The sequence below is a fragment of the Rhinolophus hipposideros genome (assembly GCF_964194185.1).
Source record: "Rhinolophus hipposideros genome assembly, chromosome: 8".
NCBI classification, from domain to species: Eukaryota; Metazoa; Chordata; class Mammalia; order Chiroptera; family Rhinolophidae; genus Rhinolophus; species Rhinolophus hipposideros.
This window is the reverse complement of record NC_138054.1, coordinates 86,973,279-86,990,635: the sequence shown is the minus strand read 5'-3', so window position 1 is coordinate 86,990,635 and position 17,357 is coordinate 86,973,279. Positions and strand designations below refer to the sequence as shown.

Genomic DNA, 17,357 nt, shown 5'->3' with positions numbered 1-17,357 from the left:
ATGCAGTTTCTGACTGCAGTAAGTCCACAGTCATTCTACACTCCAAGCTGGAAGATTGAGGCCAAGTATTCAACCAGAGTGCTCACTGGAAACTGGGTGGAAGAGAGGAGGCAGGTAAGGAAAGAGGAAAGGTGGACAAAGCCCTCAGGGGGAGGACTGGTAGGGAAAGGTAAGAAGAAGGTCATTAAAATTTTCAAACCAAGAGCCATAGATGGGCGCATCTTAAGAATGTGGCATTAGGGTCCCTGTGCGCTAACTAGGGGAGTCATCAAGGACCCCACTGCATCTTGGACACATCACAGCGCACGTGGCAATATACTCGTAGTTGTGGCTCACAGTACTATTTTCAGGTGAGTGTTTCTAGACAGGAGATGTCCCCTGTCCCTAACTCCTCTGCACCTGGATTTGAAGAATGACTGCTTTCCCTGGCCTGGTCTTTCCCAAAAGGTGCACCTGCCGAGGTAGGCTTGAGAGTCCCTGGTTGATGTCTAGGGATGAGCTGCCGTTCTGACATCTGTTCCACACTGGCATTACCTGTGCATTTCAGGTTTTACCTTCAAACAGAACAAATGGGTGTCCCCATGTCCTTTAAAAGCCACTACGATACAAATGGCAAATAGACATATGAAAAAATGCACAACATCACTAATCATCAGAGAAATGCAAATAAAAACCACAATGTTATATCACCTCACCCCAGTCAGAATGGCTATCATCAACAAGACAAATAGTAACAAGTGTTGGAGAGGCTGTGGAGAAAAAGGAACCCTCATACACTATTGGTGGGAATGCAGGCTGGTGCAGCCATTATGGAAGGCAGTGTGGAGGTTCCTCAAGAAATTACGAATAGAATTACCATATGACCCAGCAATCGCTCTCCTGGGTATCTACCCAAAAAATCTGAAGACATTTACACGTAAAGACACGTGTGCTCCAATGTTCATCGCAGCTTTGTTTACGGTGGCCAAGACATGGAAACAACCAAAATGTCCTTCAATAGATGAATGGATAAAGAAGTTGTGGTACATATACACAATGGAATACGATTCGGCGGGAAGAAAAGATGATATAGGAACATTTGTGACAACATGGATGGATCTTGAGAGTATGATGCTAAGCAAAGTAAGTCAGACAGAAAAAGCAGAGAACCCTATGATTTCACTGATATGTGGTATATAAACCAAAAACAACAAAAAAACAAGACAAACAAATGAGAAACAAAAACTCATAGACTCAGATAATAGTTTAGTGATTACCAGAGGGTAAGGGGGTGGGGAGATGGGTGTTGAGGGTAAGGGGGATCAAATATATGGTGATGGAAGCAGAACTGACTCTGGGTGGTGAACACACAATGGGATTTATAGATGATGTAATACAGAATTGTACACCTGACATCTATGTAATTTTACTAACAATTGTCACCCCAGTAAATTAAAAACAAAAAAGCAAGTACAAAATACTTTGCCTGAATTGGCCTACTTAAAATTGAACACCTTCCTTTGTGGCAATCAAGACTGAGCCACTTCCATTTTTGCAGAGACACCTAGATAGTCGCATGTCTTCTTGGGAAATGGGTAAGGAAAAGAGGGTGAGATCGAATTGGCAGCTTTGGTGTAAGTATGGGGAAGGTTGCCTGTGATTTCTGAGAACTGGAAAAGGCTGTTTTCATGGAGAACATTTGCATTCACCACGCCCCTGGCCAGACATGGCTTGCAGCCATTGTTAGATCTGATTGCACTTGGCCTTTGTGTGTGTCAGGGAAGGTCCAAGGGCAAGGACTGTCTGAGCAATCCCTTCAGGCGACTATGCGCATGGCAAGACCCAGGGATACTATGGGCTGCTTCTGCCCTTACAGAAAATTGCAGACAGAGAGCGGAGTCGGAGTGATGTAAGAAAGGTGGCAGATTAAGAAACTCTAGGTCCTTGTTCTCTCATGGAAACACTGAAACTGCTATAGCCCAGCTAAAATAACTATATAGGAACTTGGAAAAACAGTCAAAGGTCTATAGCAACCAATCAGATGCCCAGATTGGAAAAAGCCACCGTCAAAATGGTAGGAAATTCCATAGTCTTTTTACTTGCCCCTTTCCCATTCCCTTCCCATCATAGCATGGTGGCCAAGCTCCCAGTTCCCTCCCTTGAACCCAGAGGGAGTAGAGCACATTCTAACCCGCCTGGGGGCTGCCTGAGGGAATCGGTCTCTGTTTTGCCTAACTCAGAACTCAGACAGGGTAAAGTGGCTTAGTTCATATATCAGGCGAGGCAAAGCTGTGAGAAGCAGTGGTAATCACAGCTAGTGAAAGCTGCCAGGGGACTGCCGCCCTGTAAATGTCTGGGGCAAGAGATTCCAGGGAGAGAAATACAACAGAACATCTAAGGCTCTGAGAAGAAGCAGGGAAGAGACTCTTTGGGAAATGAAGCTATTTTAAAGAAGCCATGTATACAGGGGAAACACAAACACACAAACACACACCCAGGTAAGAGGCATGCTCAGAAGAGTCCCGAGACGAACTTAAACCTTCATACCCGACTGATTTCAAGGCTCAGAAGCTGCTCTGCTAGTTAGTGAACCAGCTAGGAAAGACTAAGAGTTGTGGCTGTTTTTTCAAATGCCCGATGTTTAACAAAATATCATAAGGTATACAAAGGCACAAGACACACGGCCCACTCAAAAGAAAAAAAAATAAAGTTTCAGAAACCATCACTAAAGAAACACAGGCATCAGAAGGAAATGACAGGGGCCGGCCGGTTGGAGCTCTGTGCTCCTAACTCCGAAGGCTGCCGGTTTGATTCCCACATGGGCCAGTGGGCTCTCAACAAAAAAAAAAAAAAAAAAAAAAAAAAAAAAGGAAATGACAAAAACTTTAAAACAACTTTCTTAAATATACTTAAAGAGTTAAAAGAAAACATGGACAAAGACCTACAATTGACTCTTGAACAATGCAGAGCGAGGAGCGCTGACCTTCCCCACCCCAGGCAGTCAAAAATTCATGTATAACTTTTGACTCCCCCAAAACTTAACTGTTAATAGCCAACTGTTGACTGGAAGCCTTACTGATAACATAAATTGTCAATTAACATATACTATATAAAATTATATATGTATTATATTATAATAAAGTAATTTAGAGAAAAGAAAATGTTATTAAGAAAAACATAAGGAAGAGAAAATACATTTATAGTACTTATTTTAAAAATCTGCATGTTAATAGACCCATACTAGTTCAAACTTGTGTTGTTCAAGGATCAACTGTAAGGAAATTAGGAAAATGATATACGAACAAAATGAGAATATCAATAAAAAGATGGTAAAAAAGGAACCAAATGGGAATTACGGAGCTGAAAAACACAATAAATAAATTTAAAAAATTCATTAGAGGCATTCAACGCAGGACTTGAACAGGCAAGAAAAAGAATCAGAAAACTTGAAGACAGATTATTTGAAATTATTGAGTCTGAAGAGCAAAAAAGAAAAAAAGAATGAAGAAAAGGAAATACAGTCTAAGGACTTATGGGACACCATCAAGCCAACCAATAGACACAACATGGGAGAAAAGAGAGAGTGAAAGGGGCAGACCAGTTATCTGAAGAAATAATGGCTGAAAAAATAGATAAATTGGACTTCATCAAAATTCAAAACTTTTATATATCAAAGAACACAATCAACAGAATGAAAAGGCAACTCATGCAATGGGAGAAAATATTTGCAAATCTTATATGTGATAAAGGAATAATATCCAGAGTATATAAAGAAGTCCTACAACTCAACAACAACAAAAAACAAACAACTTGATTAAAAATTGGTAAAAAACTTGAACAGACATTTCTTCAAAGAAGATAGACAAATGGCCAGTAAACATATGAAAAGATGCTCAACATCATTTATCAGTAGGGAAAAGGAAATCAAAACCATAGTAAAATACCACTTCACACCCATTAGAATGGCTATTATTAAAACCAAATACAGAAAATAACAAGTGTTGGTAAGGACGTGGGGAAATTGGAACCCTTGTGCATTGTTGGTGGGAATGTAAAACAGTACAGCCGCTGAATTACCATATGACCCAGCAATACCACTTCTGGGTATTTGCCCAAATAACTGAAAGCAGAACCTTGAAGAGAGATATTTGTACATCATGTTTATAACAGCATTATTCACAGTCGCCAAAAGGTAGAAGTAATTCAATGACAGCTGAATAGATAAGCAAAATGTGGCAAGTAGACTCAATGAAATTAAATTCAGCCTTTGAAAGGAAAAAAATTCTGACACATGCTACAACTTGGATGAATCTTGAGGGCATTATGCTAAGTGAAATAAGCCAACCACAAAAACACAAATACTGTATAATTCCAGTTACATGAGGCACCTAGAGCCGTGAGGACGGAAAGGAGAATGGTGGCTGCGAGGGGCTAGGGGAGACAATGGGGACTTGGTGAAGGGGGACAGAGTTTTGGTTTGAAATGTTAAAAACGTTCTGTAAATGGATGGTGGTGATGGTGGCACAAAAATGTGAATGTACTTAATGCCATTGAATTGTATGCTAAAAATGGTTACCATGGTAAATTTTGTTATATATATTTTAGCACAATGAATTTTTAAAATGTCAATCAGAAAACATAACAGAATGGGGAAAAAAGAGTGAGCTGGGAAGAGTGAGGAACAAAGAAAGAAAATAAAGGGAGGGGCAAAGAAGGAGGGAGGAGAAGGGAGAGAGAAGATGAGAAAGGAAACAGGTTCGCACCATGAGAAGTGATCTCATGACACCAATAACAGATTTCCCCAGGGATCTTGGACTGTGGGGTGCCAAGTACTGGAAGGGAGGGGACAAAATGGAGCCTGTGTTAGGCAGGACGCCCAGGGTTCTGTATTTTCTCCTTCAATGCCCAGCTCCCAATAGCCCAGGAGGTGAGGGGTCACAGCCGAAGTCTGAGAAGGGCCATCTCAGAAGTTGTCTTGAATATTTGATCTTTTCCAGTTCACCAAAGCCACTGAGAAAACACCGCAGAGCATTTACAGGAATGAGTACGTCCCCTTCCCTTGCCACAGACCGGACCAGATCTCCAGGTGGTATGCCAAGAGGAGAATTGAGGTGAGAGAGTGGTGGCCCCACACTCAGGCTGGCCCCTCGCCAGGCCCAGGGGACTCCAGCAGCCAGCTTCTTCCAGGCCCTGTTCCCTGTTGGGAACACAGGAGTGGTCTCATGGATACCCTCCCCAGCCCCAGGGCTGCGGTGGCGTTCACCTCATTGACCTGATGAGCAGAGTGCTGTCTAATCTCAAGCTGGCAGCACCCGTCCCCTCCGCCTGCCCTGCCCATCCTAGCACTTTCCTTCCTGAATCATTTCCCCCATTCCTCCAAACTCCTCCAACAGAACTCAGGCAAAGGATATAGGAAACACACAAACATGGTTAATATTGAATTAAAGTGACTGTGGAGAGGAATAACGTAAAGTGCTCCAAAAGCAAGCAGCGGTGATGTTTGGATGACAACGTTTTGTGTCATCTATGCCCAGCGTCCTGTTCTTTTGAATAAAGTCAAGGGCCACTCAGCAGTCTTCCTCTCACCGGGTGCCTGTGCATTTCGTTGACCAGGCCAAATGGAAAGAGACCAAATGTGTCCACCAGTGGGTAATGGCTAAGACTGCTAGACAGTCACACCGTGGAATACTACTGCTTTCCCTGGCATTGGAAAGACTCCAGGCACCTGGTGATAGAGATCTTGGGAACCCCTGCTTAAGGTCTGCGCCCATCCCCAGTCTCCCTCTGGCATTGTGGTCTGACTTATTTATGGAACCATCACTTGAAATATTGGGTGCAGCCAGCATTTCCAGACCGTAGCAGACACAGACCTCCCTGTCTGCTCCAGACAAGAGGACGGGCATGGAAATCACCATTACCCTCCCCCGTAAATCAGCCCAGGTCCCCAGGATCCCCATCCAAGGCCAAGAAGATTTTCTTAGGAAAAGAACTGATTCAGGCAAATGTCCCACAATAAGGAGAACACGGCTTTCTTCTCCCTGTAAATAACTCCCCACCAAAGAAATCACTCCCCGAGTTTCCAGCTGAGGTTGCCATAAATCCTTTGCAGGAGAAGGCAATTTACGGAACGTTCTCTGACTCTTCCCATAGTAACTGATTGAAATACAAGGTGCACCGTCAGGCTTGGTATTCAGTGTCTTTCACTGGCCGTGGAAATAGGCACTTGGATGGATGAGACTCGAGACAAATGAAAGGGTGTAATTTCAGATCACGGGGCACGCAACGAAATGGCACTGGCTCTTCTTATTCAGCTGGGTGTCCTGACTTTCATGTTAATGAGTCCCAGTAGCTCCTTCTAGAGATGAATTGACCTGGCGTAGGCTGGGGGCCACTCATCAGAGAACTGACTGCAGCTAAGCTGAGACGTGTGTGAAGGTGAGTTGCGTTGGGTGGGACAGACACGTGTGTTTCCCTGATTGGTGGCCCTGAGAGCCCACGCAGCCACACTTGCCACAGCCCAAGGTGGCCCCTCTCCATCGAGACCACAGACCTCCATGGTGGGCAGCTTCTTTTTTTTTTAAGTGTGTTTTTCCAGGACCATCAGCTCCAAGTCAAATGGTTGTTTCAATCGAGTTGTGGAGGGCGCAGCTCACAGTGGCCCATGTGGGGATCGAACAGGCAACCCTGTTGTTAAGAGCACCGCGCTCTAACCGACGGAGCTAACCAGCCGCCCCCGTGGCAGACAGCTTCTGCCTCCGTCCACGGCCAGGTGATGCCGGGTCAGTGACGTGCCCACTGTGTCTGTCCTTTCAGGGACTCCCGTACAAACACCTGATCACCCACCACCAGGAGCCCTCGCACTGCCACCTGATCAGCACGTATGACGACCATTACAACCGGCATAATTATAACCCGGGCCTGCCCCCATGCCGCTCCTGGAGTGGACACAAGTTGCTGTGGCTCCCAGAGAAAGCCGACTTCCCCCTTCTGGGTATTTTGATAATTCAGGGTTTCCTCCTGTACTGGGGTGTAGGGGTCCACACCTGCACAGGGCTGAGTTGTGCCCGGCTCACGCGGGAGGACCCGCACGGGGGCCCCTGGCTCCAGGAGAGTGTTAGAGTGAGGTGCTGGGGGAGAGGCCTACTTGCTTCCCAGGGCTGCCCCCTGCCCTCTCCCCTTGACGCTGGCGTGTGGCTGGCTGTGTGATGAAGCCCTCAGCTGTGCACCGAGGCAGCCTGTTTACCTGGAGCGCGAGAGGCAGAAGCAACGTCACTGCACACTCGTGTCAATCGTTCATTCTGTAAATAGTAACTATGTCCTAGGAGCGATGCCCCGTTGTAACATCGGGAGACACAGCAGTGACAAACGGAGGAATTTCTGCCCTCGGGAGTTGGCATTCCAGGGGGGAGCTGGATGAGAAACCATGAATGAATAAGATAACTTAGATCTAGTAAATAAGATAATTTGGGGGGGGGTGTTATATATAAAATGGGTAATGGATAGAAAGTGAGGCGGGTCTGGGTGGAGTCGGGACGGGCTTTCTTGAGGAGATAGCTGAGTTGAGAAGGAGGGAGCCTTGCAGGGTTAGGGGAAGAGCATGCCAGGGTGGGAATAGCGGTGAAAAAGCCTCCACCACAGGAGGAGAGGAAGCCCCCTGGGCTCACAGACCACAGTACAGAGTCGGCTTGTCTTTCCCTTCCAGCAGTGGGGAGACTTGGAAGGTAAGACTTAGGAGAGTGCCTGAGCTGATTTACATTTCAAGCTACCTCCATCTTTTGCATGCATCTCTCTGGTGTCCTACCCTTCAAGGAAAAGGGACACCGGTCAGAGTGAGCTGCTTGTCATTCTGCTTTAGTTTTGTAAGGGTTTCTCCTGGAGATCCATCTCATAGTCCCATACTGCCTTTTTCTCTACTGGGGGTGGGGGACAGTTACCTAAGAGCCTGCGAGGCCACCCTCAACCAGGTCAGGGGGATGAATTTTCTGAGGCCTCTCTAGCAGTGTCTAGTCCCTCCTGGGTGCATGGGGCACAAACCCCACCCTGAGACTCTCAGGGGCTGGCAGAGCCCATACTCTTTTACAAGCCTCCCTTCCTTCCAGTGCACTGGCAGCTGACGTCCCCGATACACAGCCTGGGGAAACCTCCAGGGTCCCCACCACTCACTCCTGGTCTGTTGGGGCAGGCTACGCCCTCTGAGCCCTGTTCACCCAGTTCCTGCTTTCCCTTGCAGCTCCCCCTACAAACTATGGGCTCTATGAGCAGCTGAAGCAGAGATGGCTCGCACCAAAGGGTGGCCTGAGGGCGAGCATTTACACATCGTCCTACCCCAGACCACCACTGTGTGCTATGTCCCTGCGGGAGCATGCCATCCCGGTCCCGCCCCCTCGCCTGCACCCAGGCCCCCGCTTCTGAGAACGGCCACTCCACCAGCAGCACAGGCAGACCAATTGGAGATCACTGTGCTATTGGACCCGCCAGACAGTAGGTGGCTGCAAATAACCAGAGTTTTACATGCAGCCCATCTGAGGGGCCCTGAGAATCATGGTCTGTGTTTTACGGCGCCCGCCCCTCTTTTGAAGTCACAGGTTTCTTTCTTTTCCATCTCACAATTAAAGCTCTTTTACACAGTTGAGTGTCATGTATGTGCAGAAGACAGACTTAGAATGTCAGAGAAACTGGAAGGACCTTTCAGTTCCACTCCCTCATTTCACAGGAGGGAAACTGAGGCCTAGAGGTAACATGACTCCTTCAAGTTCTCATAACTTGGTACATACCCTCCAGGAGTGTCTGATCCAATGGGAGAAATAAATATAGCTACAAGACACATCTTGAAAACTCCATGGAATAGTCAAATGTGGCTCTGGGGTGCTCAGCACCGAGGAGGGTGTGCTGGGCGCGAGGTTAGCATGTCTGTCATTGCCTCGGCAGCTGTGCACTGAGCCAGAGGGCTCAAAGGAAGGGAGGAGGACACACAGTGTCTCCCGTCCACTTCAGAGCTCAAGAATCTTTTTGGGAATTTGGGGAAGGGGGATTTTTCAGTGAGTGTTTTGGAGTGAGGGTGGACCCCCTGACAGAAGAACTCAGGTGCTGTCCTCACCGAGGATGGAGTCCCCTGAGGCACGTTCTACCACCTTATGTGGAGGCCAGCCTCGGGCTGACAGCAGCACGTCCCTAATCTGCCATCTCTGACTGTCAGGATTTGTTATGCAGAGCCCAGTCTTTCTGTAAATGGCCTTTCTCTGCCTTATGCCTCCACCTCAATTGTCTGCGTTCACTACTACAGGCACAGTGCTTGGTATATAGTTGGTGCTTACTAATCATTGGCTGAATGAATGAATGAACCGCTGTCTCTTTGGGGCTCCTCACTGGACCCACACTCTGTTCAGCTCATTGCATCCCACTCTTGTTCTCCAGTTTGAGCCTGTCTACCTGCTTCCTGTCAACATAAGAATGTCCAAAACTGTAGAAAATTTTTATAAGAGTTTTTTTTGGTGCCAGAGGATACCTCTGGTTTGCATTTTCTTTTATACATTTGGAATTAAGGAGGAAATGTAAGGAAGATAAGATGAAGGTGGGAGAAAGCGAGGCAGGGAAATCTCTATGATAGGACTACAGGATAGTTAACAAGATTATGTGCTCTCTTGAGGGTGGTTGTGCTTCTGAAGGGTCTGAAAAAGAGGCATTTCAAAGGTGTGTTAACCAACATGCACAAAACAATGGACAGGGTTTGCATAAGACAAAGATAAATGTTTCATATGCCTGGGTCGTGACTACTCACCATGACTTGCCCATTTAGGAATTTATGATTAGTCACCGTGTGAGGTTACTTTTATTTAGATTTATTACAGAGCCACACCCCACTCCCCTTTTTTTCCACTCACATTCCCCAAGATCCTGCCCCAAGGTAGACTTTCCTAGAAGAAGAACCAGCATTCTTTTTCCTGTCTGCCTCTCTCTCTCATAAAGATCCCTGTGATTACATTGGGCCCACTGCATAATCCCCCATCTGAAAATCCCTAATCACATCTGCAACATTCCTTTCGAATATAAACTAACATATCCACAGGTTCCGGGGAGGAGAACATTGGGAGAAGGGGGGACATTATCCAGCTGGAGCTGGATGCGAGGCAGGCATTCCCTGCACCCAACACGTGTTCCATCACGTGAGCACTAGTGTGTCTCGTCCTTTCCAGACAGTTGAGAAGGTTTGGGGGTGGGCATGGCAGGGGTTGGCGGTGACTGAATGGAGCCTACGGCCTATGGCTGCCTGCAGTAGGTCAGTGCTCCTTGGACTTCCACATATACATAGTTTAAAAAATGATTGTTCACACTACGGTATTAGAGCCAGTATTAGAGCCGGAAGTATTAGAGCCAGATCAGACTAAAACGTTGCAACCAGATCAACAAAGTGGGCTACACAACCAGTCACAGTGAGTCCGTTTGGACCAGGGGGAAGGATTTCCCTACCTTCCCAAACGAGTGGGAAGGAGCGAGAAACGGAACCAGTGAGGGTCTTTTTCCTGCATCCTGGCTTCATCTCAATTCTCAGACTCGAGCATCAGCACCCCCGAGGGTGGGCGGACGGGGCTGGCCTTGTTTACACATGGATGTTGGGCCCACCCTCGGAGTTTCTGGATCACAGGCAGGGTGGGGCCAAGGAGTTGCATTGCTAACAAGCTTCCAGGTGTTGCTGGTGCTGCTGGCACAGGGACCCCACTTTGGGAACCACTCCAGTAGTTCCACAGGAGTGAAACGACTCTACTCCTGTTTTATTTGAGCAATCTCTTTGGAATCACAGATCCTGCAGTGAAAACAATGGAGTAAACATCTGGACCTGATGTTCTCTAAGCCTTCCTCCAGCAGTAGCACAAGCCTATGACCTTAGAGTATTATTACACAACATTGAAATGAACAGTGCATTGCCAGCTGCTGGGACAGTGTAGTGACAAACAGACGTGCCTTAGAGTTCCGGTTCTACGGCTTGCAGGCTGTGTGACCTTGAAGGAGTTACTGCCCCTCTCTGAATCGCTTTTCCTTTGTTAATGATGACCTCTTATTCAGATACAAATACTGAGCCCAGAGCTTGGTGCAGAATAAATTCTCCATAAACGGTGGTGGCTGTTGCTCGACATACGAAGATGATAGGTATACGCAAGGTAACAGTCAAGGCCACAGAGGACAACTCAGACCTGAGGCGGAATCCACTCATGTGGCAGGTGTTCCGGCTGCGGAGTTGTGAAGCTTTGACTGGAACTCAGCATATTAGGAACCGAGTCTGGGCAGCACCCAGGGAGCTCCGCCCATTGGATGGGACAAGCCCGCTCCCTGGTGGCCAACTTGACAACAAGTTACAGGGGGCTATGGTTTCAGGTTCAGGGTTTCTTTGTGATTGGTATTAACTCTGGGGAGCGGATGTGAAAATAATTCAAAACCAGATTTTCTCTTTGCTCTTGGAAAACATCTGTTGGCTGGTGGTGAACGTGGGTGTACCAAGGCTCATTTCAAGGTCCCAATTCTGGCTAGACATTAACTTGCTGGGCACGTCACTTCATGCTCCTGGGCCTCAGTTTCTTCATCTGGGAAATGGGATGTCTCTGAGGTCCCCGGAGAGGATGGGATGAAACTGTAGGTACCCCAATTACCCCTGAACCCGGCTTTCATGCTCAGTTGTATTTCCTAAATTAGGACTCCAACAGCCCCTGGTGCAAGAGGAGCTTGGTTGCATGAGATTTCTGGGAACCCAGGTCCCCAATTCTCACCCTGGGAGGTCTTTCCACCCTTTGCCCACTGCAGGAGTCCCCCAACCAGGAAGAACTGTCTCCTCTTTCTGGTACAAAACCACAGCCTAGGGTCAAATTTCATGAGCATCTTTCTCCATGAGATCAACCCCACAACGTCCAGAGCCAGGCAGGGGATGAGTGAAAGGGTGCAGGCACGACAGGGAGACCTGCAGAGCACAGGACCCCACTGCAGGGGCAGCTGCCTGTCAATTCATGCCAAGTGGCACCGAGGGGTTCCTACAGCGGTGTAGCTAGATCTTCTTTTATATTTTTTTCTCCCCAAGGGACGTTAGAGAGTAAACTGTGATATAAAATCTGATTTTTAAACTCTGGCCACAAATATTACTTTTTAAAACATTGTCCTCAAACATGTCTGTGGGACATATTTGGCTTTTGAGATGCCACATTGTAGCCTCTGATATGGGTGAACAGGCCAGCAGGGTACTCGGGCCTGACCCGGAATGACCCTGATGAAATCAGGAGAGCAAATGCACTCCTTCTCTGCAGACCCAAGACCAACCTTGGTCAGGGGACCTGACTTTGAAACTGGGGCTGGAATGTCCCTTGTCCCCACACCCTGTACCACCAGGTATAAAATATAAAGTCCACAGAGGCATTTGCAAATAGCTATTTAATGAGTATATGGATATGATTTTATATGAATAAAACTATATTGTACATGCTATTCTGTACTTTTTCCCCCACGCAACGGTGGAATCATCTGAAATCTAACATGGCCCCAATAGACTTCTTACTTTTTTCTTTTTTCATACTTGCTCTTTCCCATTCCTCCTAATCTCAGGAAGTCGTGACCAGGTTCTAGGAGGTCCCTCGGCCTCTCAGACCTCATATTTGCTCTAAGAGCAAGTTCTGCTGATTCTGCCTCCAGGACATCCCCAAAACTATCCCTTTGGCCACTCAAGGACAAGCCGGGATCCCCACTGAGAGCAGCAATGGGTCTCCCAGCTGGCCTCCCGGCTTCCTCATCAATTCTCCCAAGGAACAAGATCCAACAGCAACTAGGAGAGCTGAAAGACACACATCAGGTCACGTCACAACCCCACTTACTAACTGCCAATGATCCCCTAGCAAGCCCCCACCAGCTGGTCATATCCCATCTCCCCAGTCTCTTCTCCCAGTGAGCTCCTCCTAGTTCGAGGCCATGAGGTCCCTCTCACCTCCCTTCACGGACCTGCCACAGCTACCAATTCTGGGCCCACAGTGCCATCTGGTGGCTGGAGATGCAAGCTGGTCTGGACAGCACGAGTGTGAGACCTGGAGGAAGGTAGGCAAACAAGGATGGGGCCCTTTGGGTTTGGAAAAGGCCTTGGAAGAGCAAAATCTGAGAAGACCAAGAGTATCACTCTGAGAGAGGAAGGTCTAATTGAATCCAGTCTATAATTATGCCTGCTCCCTGGGTTGTGGAAATGGAGCTGGAACTACAGAGCTGTTGGCGTCGGGCCTAAGCTCATTGCCAAAGCTACCCATCAGACCAGCGTGGACGTCTCTGCAGGAGAGGATGTTGGGCTTGTGCCTAAGTCAGTTATCAACCAACATCTTGGGACCAGGACTCAGTCACCTCCTTCCCACAGGAACGCCTCTCTCATCAGCAGAGACCTGGTGCGAGGGTGGGAGGGTAATTCTGGAAAGAGTTGCGGCATCAAAATTATGACCCCCATGTTCAGTGACTCTAACAGGAATGGGGGCTGGAGATTTGGGGGCTGAGATGGTCCTGAAGACAGCCTTGCAGCACCCCAGCCCACCCCACTGTCTGAAGAATTGTGTCCAGTGAACAGGCAGGAGGAGTTCTGGGGTCCCCTCAGTAACTGCACAATCAGAACTAGGGGTACTGGGGAAGAAATTCTTGTTATACAGACACGAGATGTGTGTTTTCTATTCAGAAGTTCAGGGGATATCCTTTAGTTTTCAAGACCTCTGTGACATTTGTTAATTTGATATTTTGGAGGTGATCCAGGTGTCAGTGTATCTTCCAAGCATAACCCCTAATAATGACCTGACCGTGTAGACAACCAGTTTAGACACTGCCAGCTGGGTGTGCAGGCCTGGGAGAGAGTCAGGAGATGGAACGAGTCTCTTGGGTCCTGCCGTGGAGAGACCCCAGGGGAGCCACCTTTCCACTCCAGACCTCAGTCCATTGCCTGTTTGCCCTGTCCTACAAGAAACACTCCAGGTTTACCAACATCCCATATTTCTCGGTCTATTTGCAGAGGACTGCATGCTGTTGACCTCAGGACTCATACCAAAAATTATTCTGGGAAATTATGACAAAAAGAAGACTGGAAAGAGAAATTTAAAAAGACAACATTTTACATGAAAGAGACAAAACTAACTATTTGAGCTTATGATTGAGTTAACCAGCTAAACCAAAACAACCAACTGAGGACAGTGCAGGGAGAATGCACGTGACACTGTGTCTCACCCTTACCAGTCGGATCACACCAGGTGTGTCGGGATGGCTCGTACAGGATTAAATAACAATACAAGGAGGAAAGAACTGTCACCCAACTTTTCCCCACTGGGGAAAAACCACTGCTTTTATTTTTGGTAAACTTGCTTCCTAGATCAGCAGTTCTCAGGAGTCCATTACACTCGTAGTCTTAAAATTTATCAAAGATCCCAAAAAGCTTTTGTTTATGTGGGTCGTATCTATCAGCATTTACCATACTAATTAAAGTAGGAATATATTAAAGACTTATTTATTAATTCAATCGGACATAACAATACCCAACCAAAATACTTTGAAAGAGGCAGAAAGAAACTTGTCCATGGTGCCAGTCCGGGGGGCGGGGGGGACCAGAGGGTGGGAGGAGTCTCATTTGGATAAAAAGCATAAATTCAGACTCTGGTCCCTCCATTTTCCTCCAGTGTGACCTTGGACCCACCCAAGGCCACCATCTCTCCTGGCTCCCCTTCCCCATCTCCCAGAGAAGCATAAAAGAGAAAAGTGGGTGAAGAAAAGGATGGCGATGTCCCAGAGGATGTGACATCAGAGCAAACAATGACATTAACAGAATGTTCAGGCAAATTTGATGACATTGGAAACACACAGGACCAAACGTGGGAAGCTGATCCAAACTTAGAACGGAGTCTCACTAGTCACCAAAGCAGAGAAAAGATGCTCTCTCTCTGTGCTCAGGTATGCCACGAACAGGCAATCTCTCTTCAAACTGCTCTCGGTAAGTTTTTACAAGGAAGTAAAACATTTTAATTCTCAAGGTTTTAAGTGACAGTGTACTAAATAAATAATAGTTTTACTGTTTTTTTTTTCATTTCCCTACCTATTTTATAACCACAGTAAGAGTTCTTAAAAGTTTGTAAAGGTCACAGGATGTGCATACTTTTTCCCACTGGTTATTAGGATTGCTTTGTAGTTCACCTTGCACAGCTGTTTTACCATCTTGCACTATTGTGGACTAGGTACAGGTCTACCTGCATTTCATTTATTTTTCAGCCCATGTGTTTTTGTCTGCCTCAATAGAATGTAAGATCTGTACACGAGCTAACCTGAGTGGGACCATGTAATCCGTTGGATGTTTCCCCATCACCCAGAATAGCAGATGGCACATCCTAGGAATTCTGTAAATACTTCTTTTAAAATCGAGGAATAATTAGAGTTACCTAGGGAGATCCAAGATGGCGGACATAAACACTGCCTGTTTTCGTCCATGAACACATTAAAATGACAACCAAATTACAGAACAACCAACATGGATAACTATCTGAAGTCTGGTAAACAGAAGTTTTATAACTAAGGGTAGAAAGAAGAAGCCACACCGAGATTGGTAGGAGAGGTGGAGACATGAAAGAGGCAGATCCCAAACTTCCGTGTGGTGGTTGAGAACAGGGAGGGATATCTCAGCCACAGAGTTTCCCCCTGACGAGTGAGAGACCCCAGCCCCTGTAATGCAGGGACTCAGCTCTCACTTCCCACACAAGGACACAGGATATGTGTCCCTTTTGGCTAGGCCAAAAAGGAACAACAACGGAGCCATAGATAGGGAAGTCACACACTGTATTCTCAATGGTGGTTGGTCGAGACACAAAAGCATACAACCGCCAGTACCCCAACGAGGGGTCTTCCTGCACCGCAGTCTCACTGGCGGCTGGGTGAGACACAGGAAGTAGGGTCCACATGATCTGCAATCCACAATCCGCTTGCTAACTGCACTTGCTAGCCACAATCTGCGCTTGCTAGCATAGCCATGACAGTTTGCTAATGGCTGACTGGTTACAGCTGATGGCCATCTGATCACAGTTGACGGCCATCTACCACCCGAGCCAGCACCTTTCCACGTGAGGCCAAGAGCCTGGAAACTGCTCTCTGGGACTCCGTCCCTCCAGGCCCCCACACCAGTCTCACCAGCCAGGAAGAGGAGCCCCCACAACATCTGGCTGTGAAAAACCATGGAGATTCCGACCATCCAGGTAAGACAGAAGGCAGCGGGAAACCCAGACGTCCTCACAAAGGACTCGTGCACAGACTCACTCGCTCGCAGGCACTTACCTTGGGCTCCAGTGGAGAGATGGTGACTCAGGAAGTGTCAGAAGCACACAGAGGGCAGACTGAGTTGTGTGTCTTCGAGGAAAGAGAAGTTTCCATTTCCCTGTGTGGGGTTCTTTTCCTATGCAGCTGGCAGGCGGACGCCATCTTTCCTGTGCTGAGCCCTCCCCCAAATGGCCATATCTGAATCTGATTGGCCTGGTGAGCTCTGCTGGGAGCCTGCCCTAACCAACTCCCCCAATGCCAGAGGCATGTTCTCGCAAGCAGTCAGCTCCGCCTACATTGCTCTGCTTCTTGGAAAACTGTTGGAGTCCGAGAGCTGCAGGAGGGAGGTGACTGGCCTCAGTGTGCTGAGACTTTTGCTGAGTAGCTCCAGGCTCAGTACTGGCATCAAACCGGAATCTACATTAACCTGGTGACCACAACTTTTTCCACTTTAGTGACTCCCTGAGACCTTGCCTCACCCAATTTGTGTACCACACAAGGCTTTATCAGTCGCTGAAACTTAAGGGAGCTGGAAGGTGGGTTTTTTTTTTGTTTTGTTTTTTTTTTACAGTGAAAAACGTTTGTATTTAGAATTAGCCAGCTGGACTCAGTTTAGATGATCCCAATTTTGTTGGCAACATCCAAAGCGTCGTAGTCAGGAGCCAGCCGAACATATGCCTTCTTCTCTCCATCAGGCCTGATCAGGGTGCGGACAGTGGCCACGTCAATGTCATAGAGCTTCTTCACAGCCTGTTTGATCTGGTGCTTGTTGGCCTTGATGTCCACAATGAACACAAGTGTGTTGTTGTCTTCTATCTTCTTCATGGCCGACTCGGTAGTCAGGGGGAATTTGATGATAGCATAGTGGTCACGCTTGTTTCTCCTGGGAGCGCTCTTCCGAGGATATTTAGGGGCTGCCCTCGGAGCCGCAGTGTCTTGGGCCTTTGGAAGGTGGGTGACGTCCGGATTTTCTTTTTTTTGTGGCTGTGGACGCCTTTTAGGACTGCTTTCTTTGCCTTCAAAGCCTTCGCTTTGGTTTCGGCTTTGGGAGGGGCAGGGGCTTCCTTCTTCGCTTTCGGCACCATCTTCGT

At 47.4% G+C, this 17,357-nt stretch overlaps 1 protein-coding gene and 1 pseudogene across 2 annotated transcripts; one reads left to right on the top strand and one right to left on the bottom strand.

Moving 5' to 3' along the window:
* Nucleotides 1-8,391, top strand: CFAP107 (cilia and flagella associated protein 107; the record flags this gene model as incomplete). The annotated part of the gene is made up of 4 exons (XM_081055824.1): nt 1-114; nt 4,977-5,090; nt 6,793-6,970; nt 8,210-8,391. The coding sequence occupies 4 exons, from the start codon at nt 1-3 to the stop codon at nt 8,389-8,391; spliced, it is 588 nt and encodes a 195-aa protein (XP_080911950.1).
* Nucleotides 8,392-16,878: 8,487 nt separating this feature from the next.
* Nucleotides 16,879-17,357, bottom strand: LOC308500971 (large ribosomal subunit protein uL23-like; annotated as a pseudogene). The gene has a single exon. The product of its transcript is annotated as a large ribosomal subunit protein uL23-like (transcript).